Raw genomic sequence first — 9869 nt, 5'->3', positions numbered from 1 at the left:
ACGTGTCCGATTTAGTTCACGGCGTGTTGGAGAGATACCCTATTACGCTTTCGTGTGCAAGGAGTGCCTCGCGTGAGGAGATCAGGTTCCAGAAACCTCCAAGGAGCGAACAGCAAGGATACACGTGTGAGCTCAGGATTCGTTCGGCGCTTCTCCTACGCAACGCGGCAGTCAACCATGGTGCTAGTCACGGCCCGCCATCTGCAACCTCAGCAAAAGCAGTTGCTAGCGCCCCCACGTACACCCGTCGCCGCCGCGCGTCCCCGGCGCGAAGCCCCTATATAGCGTGATGACGGCCGTGCACCATGCCTCCATCACCACCCACAGCATACGGCTAGAACGAACGCCCCAGCGAGCAATCAGCCACCAAAAATCGATCGGAGAAACAGAGGAGACTTGAGCTTTTGAGCAAGTAGAGGAGAGCAGCGATGCCGTTCGTGCCGTCGTGCGTGCAGTGCGGGACTCGGAGCAACCCCTGCCGGTGCAAGGTGGTCGGGCCGACCCTGGGGTTCGTGGCCTTCGTGGTCACCGGCGTGGTTGAGTGGCCGCTGGGCGCGGCGGTGTACCTGTTCCGCCATCGCAAGGGCCGCCGCATCATGGGCCACCCCGCCAGGGTCGTCTACCCCCGCGTCACCAGAGCCATCCCCATCTAATCCTGTTCTGGTCTCGTCTCTGATCCCCTCCTGGCTGTGTGTACGATGTAATAATGCAACCTGGTCCGTCAGCTTGTGTTGTTGATTGATTGTTTCTAATCAAATCAAATAAATAAGTAAATAGGGTGTTGGTTTGTTTGTTTGTGTCTCTGTGTGTAGTCTTCTGAATTCCCGAACTGAAACATGTGCAGTTTGGGTGTGCCGATCGAGGTGCTTCAACATGCATGCTCTCTTCTCTGAAATTCAGAACGAAGTAGTGCTACTTATGTTTGGAAGAAGTTACATGCGCCATTCCACATTTGGATAGGACCTGTGGGGTGCGTCAATCTGCCCTGAAGACGGATCTGTGAAAGATGGCGGCGATGACACATGTGAGTGCGTCAGATCGGTCTGTGCCTCAGACCCGGTATGTGGCTCGGCTGGGGCTTCCGGCTTTTGATGATAGGCTTAGGTGAGTGGTTTGGTTATTTGGCCCAGCTAGCACCCCTTCATCATTTGAATAGGAGTAGTGGCATACGTTGCCAAGATGACGGATTCAGTCATATTGTTGTAATACTTTGTAAGGTTTTCGAGAATAATCAATAAAATGACTACATGCATCCTTCAGATGCAGAGGCTGGGGTCATCCTCCTTAAAAAAACATGCGCCATTCCACAACTCGGTCACGGTAATGCATATGGCGAGTACTCTGCATATGGCAGAACTGTTACTACTACTACTATACTACTCTCTTAAAATATATAAGACGTATATACCAAAATATACGTTTTGACACTTCGACAGTTTGAAATACAAGATACATAGCCACCTCTGCTCTTTCGGTCACGGTCTATGATCTTCTTCGTTGAGAGTTGAGAGACAGAAATGCATGTATGCCAAAGTGCTCACGCCTCTCGACATCCCCGTGGAGGTGCTAAATGTTGGGGATCATAGCAGAATTTTAAAATTTCCTACGCATCACCAAGATCCATCTATGGAGTATACTAGCAACGAGGGGAAAGGAGTGCATCTACATACCCTTGTAGATCGCGAGCGGAAGCGTTCTAATGAACGGGGTTGATGGAGTCGTACTCACCGTGATCCAAATCACCGATGACCGAGTGCCGAACGGACGGCACCTCCGCGTTCAACAGACGTACGGAGCAGCGACGTCTCCTCCTTCTTGATCCAGCAAGGGGGAAGGAGAGGTTGATGGAGATCCAGCAGCACGACGGCGTGGTGATGGAAGTAGCGGGGATCTCGGCAGGGCTTTGCCAAACTTCTGCGAGAGGGAGAGGTGTTGCAGGGGGAGAGGCAGGCGCCAGGGGCTGTTATGCTGCTGCCCTCCCTTCCCCCCACTATATATAGGCCCTCTGGGGGGGGCGCCGGCCCTGGGATCCCATCTATGGGGGGGGGGGGGGGGCGGCCAAGGGGGGAAACTTCCCCCCCAAGTCAAGTGGGGCGCCCCCCACCCCTAGGGTTTCCAACCCTAGGCGCAGGGGGAGGCCCAAGGGGGGGCGCCCTAGCCCACTAGGGGCTGGTTCCCCTCCCACTTCAGCCCATGGGGCCCTCCGGGACAGGTGGCCCCACCCGGTGGACCCCCGGGACCCTTTCGGTGGTCCCGGTACAATACCGGTGACCCCCGAAACTTTCCCGGTGGCCGAAACTTGACTTCCTATATATAATTCTTCACCTCCGGACCATTCCGGAACTCCTCGTGACGTCCGGGATCTCATCCGGGACTCCGAACAACTTTCGGGTTTCCGCATACTAATATCTCTACAACCCTAGCGTCACCGAACCAGTGTGTAGACCCTACGGGTTCGGGAGACATGCAGACATGACCGAGACGCCTCTCCGGTCAATAACCAACAGCGGGATCTGGATACCCATGTTGGCTCCCACATGTTCCACGATGATCTCATCGGATGAACCACGATGTCGAGGATTCAATCAATCCCGTATACAATTCCCTTTGTCAATCGGTATGTTACTTGCCCGAGATTCGATCGTCGGTATCCCAATACCTTGTTCAATCTCGTTACCGGCAAGTCTCTTTACTCGTACCGTAATGCATGATCCCGTGGCTAACTCCTTAGTCACATTGAGCTCATTATGATGATGCATTACCGAGTGGGCCCAGAGATACCTCTCCGTCATACGGAGTGACAAATCCCAATCTCGATCCGTGTCAACCCAACAGACACTTTTAGAGATACCCGTAGTGTACCTTTATAGTCACCCAGTTACGTTGTGACGTTTGGCACACCCAAAGCACTCCTACGGCATCCGGGAGTTACACGATCTCATGGTCTAAGGAAAAGATACTTGACATTGGAAAAGCTCTAGCAAACGAACTACACGATCTTTGAGCTATGCTTAAGATTGGATCTTGTCCATCACATCATTCTCGTAATGATGTGATCCCGTTATCAATGACATCTAATGTCCATAGTCAGGAAACCATGACTATCTGTTGATCAACGAGCTAGTCAACTAGAGGCTTACTAGGGACACGTTGTGGTCTATGTATTCACACATGTATTACGATTTCCGGATAACACAATTATAGCATGAACAATAGACAATTATCATGAACAAAGAAATATAATAATAACCATTTTATTATTGCCTCTAGGGCATATTTCCAACACTAAACGCAATTGACAGCCTTCAGCGTGTTTTTGGGTAGATACGGACAAAATTTTGATAGGAAAATGCAAGATCAATGGGGATCCCGTCTGCAAGCCTAAGTAAGCACTTCGGTGGCCTAGGTGTTAGAAAGGAGAGAGGGATTGGTGTAATGTTCGTTGTATTGCTTTAGCCTCGTGGGTGTATATATAGGAGTATAAAAATCAACTTGGAGTACAAGACAAGGCAAGACCGAATCCTAGTCTATCCTATACTTCCGAATAATCAATATACTCAACATCCCCCCGCAGTCACAACGGTAGCGACCCAGACGGTGAGACTGGAGAAGAATCCGAAGGCAAGCGGACGGACCCCCCCTCCCCCACAGTCGTAACGGTCGACACATCGCGGAAGTCATGGCTAGAGTGAAAACCGGCGAGGTTTACTCAAGCAAGGCGGTAGCCCTTTGTGCCGTTTGTCAAGGTAGCCGAGAGCGTGTGTGGTAGAGCCGTGGTCGAGGTAGACGTGCGAAGAATGCCGTGGTCGATGTCGAGTCGGGGTGGCCGGTGTCGAGGAAGTCGCCGTGGAGCCGCGTGCGCAAGGAGCCGCCAAGTTAGCACGAGCACAGTGGTGTCGAAGTAGAGGTGCGCCGAAAAGAAGACGTTGTTGACGAGGCATCGCGGCGGGTGTGCCAAGCCCGGGGACACGTCGTGGACGAAGGCATGCATCGGTGTTGCCAGCATCGGGCATGCGTAGACGGACGAAGAAGAAGTTAACGAAGCGCCGCACCAGGCTTGCCAGGGCCAGGGACACGTCGTGCACGAAGGCACGCATCGGTGTTGCCCGCACCGGGCATGCGTAGACGAGGGACCTGCACGAGCTGTACGCCATGTCAAAGAAGTCGAAGGGGCCAGTAGAGAAAAACTCGACGACGGCTGCGGCGGCAATGATACGTCTTCGTCGTATCTATAATTTTTGATTGTTCCATGCCAATATTCTTCAACTTCCATATACTTTTGGCAACTTTTTATATTATTTTTGGGACTAACATATTGATCCAGTGCCCAGTGACAGTTCCTGTTTGTTGCATGTTTTATGTTTCGCAGGAAACCCATATCAAATGGAGTCCAAACGGGATAAAAACGGACGGAGAATATTTTTGGAATATTTGGAGAATATGGGAAGAAGAATCAACGCGAGACGGTGCCCGAGGTGGCCACAAGGGTGGCCCACGCGCCCACTTTCACTGGGCGCGCCCCTGACCCTCGTGGGCCACCTGTAAGGCGGTTGCTGCTCTTCTTCGGCCGCAAGAAAGCTAATTTTCGGAGAAAAATCTGGGCTAATGTTTCAATCCAATCGGAGTTACGGATCTCCATATATAGACGAAACGGTGAAAAGGCAGAAGGGGAGAACGCAGAAACAGAGAGAAACAGAGAGATAGATCCAATCGCGGAGGGGCCCTCGCCCCTCCCACGCCATGGGAGCCAAGGACCAGAGGGGAAACCCTTCTCCCATCTAGGGAGGAGGTCAAGGAAGAAGAAGAAGGGGGGCTCTCTCCCCCTTGCTTCCGGTGGCGCCCGAACGCCGCCGGGGGCCATCATCATCACCGCGATCTACACCAACACCTCCGCCATCTTCACCAACATCTTCATCACCTTCCCCCTCTATCTACAGCGGTCCACTCTCCCGCAACCCGCTGTACCCTCTACTTGAACATGGTGCTTTACGCTTCATATTATTATCCAATGGTGTGTTGCCATCCTATGATGTCTGAGTAGATTTTTGTTGTCCTATCGGTGGTTGATGAATTGCTATGATTGGTTTAATTTGCTTGTGGTTATGTTGCTGTCCTTTGGTGCCCATCATATGAGCGCGCGCGTGGATCACACCATAGGGTTAGTTGTATGTTGATAGGACTATGTATTGGAGGGCAAGAGTGACAGAAGCTTCTACCTAGCATAGAAATTGATGCATACGGGATTGAAGGGGGACCAATATATCTTAATGCTATGGTTGGGTTTTACCTTAATGAACGTTAGTAGTTTCGTATGCTTGCTAATAGTTCCAATCATAAGTGCATAGAATTCCAAGTCAGGGATGACATGCTAGCAGTCGCCTCTCCCACATAAAACTTGCTATCGGTCTAGTAAAGTAGTCAATTGCTTAGGGACAATTTCACAACTCCTACCACCACTTTTCCACACTCGTTATATTTACTTTATAGCTTCTTTATCTAAACAGCCCCTAGTTTATATTTACGTGCTCTTTATTATCTTGCAAACCTATCCAACAACACCTACAAAGTACTTCTAGTTTCATACTTGTTCTAGGTAAAGCGAACACTAAGCGTGCGTAGAGTCGTATCAGTGGTAGATAGGACTTGGGAGAGTATTTGTTCTACCTTTAGCTCCTCGTTGGGTTCGACACTCTTACTTATCGAAAGAGGCTACAATTGATCCCGTATACTTGCGGGTTATCAAGACCTTTTTCTGGCGCCGTTGCCGGGGAGCAATAGCGTGGGGTGAATATTCTCGTGTGTGCTTGTTTGCTTTATCACTAAGTAATTTTTATTTGCTGTTCTTAGTTGCTTTCTATCTTTAGTTATGGGTAGGAAACGCAAAATACCAAAAAAATTAGTTGTACCTACTACACCAATGGTTGAAGAACCACTCAAAATCTATCACACTCCTGAAGCTTTTTACTTGGATCATCTTCGATCCCTACGTGCTCGTGCTGAAACCCCAACTAGCTTAGTTGAGGGCAAATCTTTAGATGAGCATGCTTGTTATGTGCGACACCGTATATCTGAAAAAGGGAAACTTTTACTGGATCAAATTCATCGTTTGCAATGCTATGCTTGGAATTTATGTGAAATATATGATGTTACTTGTTGTTCTGAAAACTCTAAGAAACACCTTCCCTACCAATGTAAGTTTATTGATAATGGAACCGTATCTTCATATGCTAAGGGTGTTTATAATTACTATGATGTTCAACAAACTGAGGAATTTGTTGCTTTTAAGGGTGCTTATGAAATTGCTTCTTTGATTGAAAAGTATGATGCCACTGTTTACAAATCTGAAATTTTTGCCATACTTGAATATTGTTATGATAATTATGCTTCTAATGCCTATGTTAAACCATATATTGAGGAATTCTCCGCTGTCCAAGAAGAGACTAATATTTTGCAGGAGTCTATGGAAGAAGAAATTGATGAAACTGTGTGCTCATTGGATGAAAAAGATGATGAGGAGAGCGAAGAACAAAAGGAGGAAGAGCGGATTAGCTACCCGTGCCCACTTCTAATGAGAGTAACTCTTCAATTCATACATTGTTTAATTCCCCTTCGTGCTTACCGAAGGATGATTGCTATGATGATTGTTATGATCCCGTTGATTCTCTTGAAATATCCCTTTTTGATGATGCTTGCTATGCTTGTGGCCAAGATGCCAATATGAATGATGATTATGGAGATGAACTTGCTATAGTTCCTTATGTTAAACATGAAATTGTTGCTATTGCACCCACGCATGATAGTCCTATTATCTTTTTGAATTCTCCAAACTACACTATATCGGAGAAGGTTGTGCTTATTAAGGATTATATTGATGGGTTGCCTTTTACCATTGCGCATGATAATTTTGATGAATGTAATATGCATGTGCTTGCTGCTCCTACTTGCAATTATTATGAGAGAGGAACTATATCTCCACCTCTCTATGTTTCCAATACGATAAAATTGCAAGAAACTATTTATACTATGCATTGGCCTTTACTTGGTGTGCATGAATTGTTCTTTTATGACATGCCGATGCATAGGAAGAGAGTTAGACTTCGTTGTTGCATGATATATGTTACTTTGTGCTCACTACTAAATCACAAATCATTGTTAATTAAAATTGGCTTTGATATACCTTGGGATCCGGGTGGATCCATTACTTGAGCACTATATGCCTAGCTTAATGGCTTTAAAGAAAGCGCTGCCAGGCAGACAACCCGAAAGTTTTAGAGAGTCATTTATTTCTGTTGAGTGCTTCAATATAGTTTAAAAACAAAAAAAAATAAAGAGGGGAACCCAAAACTTTTCAAAAAGGAAAGTGAGAGTGAGAGAGACAAGCATTGTTGAAGTGGGAGCTAGCCTTTGACTTTGTTCATGCTCATCGAAACTTTGTGAATCTTGATGACAGAAACTTTTCAACAAAAATAATTATCCCCTTGTACAATTCCATTGTATTATAAAAATAATGTGCCAAGGTTTGCCTTTAGGATGTTTACAATGCTTGTTGGTTTGTACGGTGCAGGACATAAACTTTGGCTGTAGTTCGCCATTTTACATTTTTTGCTGGGACGTCAAACGGTTCTGATTCTTTTTGCACTGTCTTGATGTACAAATTGTTTATGTTTCCTAATTTTGGTAGAATTTTTGGGGTACCAGAAGTATGGTGGATGTTCAGATTGCTACAGACTGTTCTGTTTTTGACAGATTCTGTTTTTGATGCATAGTTTGCTTGTTTTGATGAAACTATCAATTTATATCAGTGGATTAAGCCATGGAAAAGTTATATTGCAGTAGACACAATGCAAAAACAAAATATGAATTGGTTTGCTACAGTACTTAGAGTAGTGATTTGCTTTATTATACTAACGGATCTTGCCGACTTTTCTGTTGAAGTTTTGTGTGGATGAAGTGTTTGATCGAGGAGGTCTCGATATGAGGAAAAGGAAGAGAGGCAAGAGCTCAAGCTTGGGGATGCCCAAGGCACGCCAAGTAAATATTCAAGGAGACTCAAGCGTCTAAGCTTGGGGATGCCCCGGAAGGCATCCCCTCTTTCTTCAACAAGTATCGGTATGTTTTTGTATTCGTTTCGTTCATGCGATATGTGCAAATCTTGGAGCGGCTTTTGCATTTAGTTTTAATTTTTCTTTTATGCACCATGCTGGTATGAGATAGGCCTTGGTTGATTTATAGAATGCTCATTGCACTTCACTTAAATCTTTTGAGTATGGCTTTATAGAATGCTTCATGTGCTTCACTTATATCATTTGAAGTTTGGATTGCCTGTTTCTCTTTACATAGAAAACCGCCATTTGTAGAATGCTCTTTTGCTTCACTTATATTTTTTATAGCGTGGGTATATCTTTTGTAGAAAGAATTAAACTCTCTTGCTTCACTTATATCTATTGAGAGAGATGACAGGAATTGGTCATTCACATGGTTAGTCATAAAATCCTACACAAAACTTGTAGATCGCTGAATATGATATGTTTGATTCCTTGCAATAGTTTTGCGATATAAAGATGGTGATATTAGAGTCATGCTAGTGGGTAGTTGTGGATTGTAGAAATACTTGTGTTGGAGTTTGTGATTCCCGTAGCATGCACGTATGGTGAACTGTTATGTAACGAAGTCGGAGCAGGAGGTATTTATTGATTGTCTTCCTTATGAGTGGCGGTCGGGGACGAGCGATGGTCTTTTCCTACCAATCTATCCCCCTAGGAGCATGCGTAGTAGTACCTTGCTTCGAGGGAAAATAAACTTTTGCAATAAGTATATGAGTTCTTTATGACTAATGTGAGTCCATGGATTATACGCACTCTCACCCTTCCGTCATTGCTAGCCTCTTCGGTACCGTGCATTGCCCTTTCTCACCTCGAGAGTTGGTGCAAACTTCGCCAGTGCATCCAAACCACGTGATACGATACACTCTATCACATATAAGCCTCCTTATATCTTCCTCAAAACAGCCACCATACCTACCTATCATGGCATTTCCATAGCCATTCCGAGATATATTGCCATGCAACTTTCAGCATCATCATATACATGACTTGAGCATTTATTGTCATATTGCTTTGCATGATCGTAAGATATCTAGCATGATGTTTTCATGGCTTGTCCATTTTTTGATGTCATTGCTACGCTAGATCATTGCACATCCCGGTGCACTGCTGGAGGCATTCATATAGAGTCATATCTTTGTTCTAGTATCGAGTTGTAATATTGAGTTGCAAGTAAATAGAAGTGTGATGATCATCATTAATAGAGCATTGTACCAAAAAAAGAGGTCAATGAAGCCTAAATAAAAAGGGGGCCAAAGAAGCCCGCAAAAAAAAAAGAAAAATATATATAAAAAGGGACAATGCTACTATCCTCTTTTTCCACACTTGTGCTTCAAAGTAGCACCATGTTCTTCATATAGAGAGCTCTTGAGTTATCACTTTCATATACTAGTGGGAATTTTTCATTATAGAACTTGGCTTGTATATTCCAACGATGGGCTTCCTCAAATGCCCTAGGTCTTCATGAGCAAGCAAGTTGGATGCACACCCACTTAGTTTCCAGTTTGAGCTTTCATACACTTATAGATCTAGTGCATCCGTTGCATGGCAATCCCTACTCCTCGCATTGACATCAATTGATGGGCATCTCCATAGCCCGTTGATTAGCCGCGTCGATGTGAGACTTTCTCTTTTTTTTGTCTTCTCCACATAACCCCCATCATCATATTCTATTCCACCTAAAGTGCTATGTCCATGGCTTGCGCTCATGTATTGCGTGAGGGTTGAAAAAGCTGAAGCGCGTTAAAAAGTATGAACCAATTGCTT

General features: G+C 45.6%; 1 protein-coding gene across 1 annotated transcript; it reads left to right on the top strand.

Annotated features, from left to right (window-relative positions):
• Positions 1 to 239: 239 nt before the first annotated feature.
• On the top strand, positions 240 to 895 carry LOC109740169 (uncharacterized). The gene has a single exon (XM_020299207.4). It carries the CDS (start codon positions 429 to 431, stop codon positions 651 to 653), a length of 225 nt encoding a protein of 74 aa, XP_020154796.1. The 5' UTR covers positions 240 to 428; the 3' UTR covers positions 654 to 895.
• The last annotated feature ends 8974 nt before the right edge of the window (positions 896 to 9869 follow it).

The sequence above is a fragment of the Aegilops tauschii genome, chromosome 5, assembly GCF_002575655.3.
Source record: "Aegilops tauschii subsp. strangulata cultivar AL8/78 chromosome 5, Aet v6.0, whole genome shotgun sequence".
Classification (NCBI taxonomy): Eukaryota; Viridiplantae; Streptophyta; class Magnoliopsida; order Poales; family Poaceae; genus Aegilops; species Aegilops tauschii.
This window is presented reverse-complemented; position numbering and strand designations above follow the sequence as displayed.

Bases quoted from the DNA above. Each gene is read 5' to 3' on its own strand.
- LOC109740169 (XM_020299207.4), top strand. From the start codon at position 429: ATGCCGTTCGTGCCGTCGTGCGTGCAGTGCGGGACTCGGAGCAACCCC.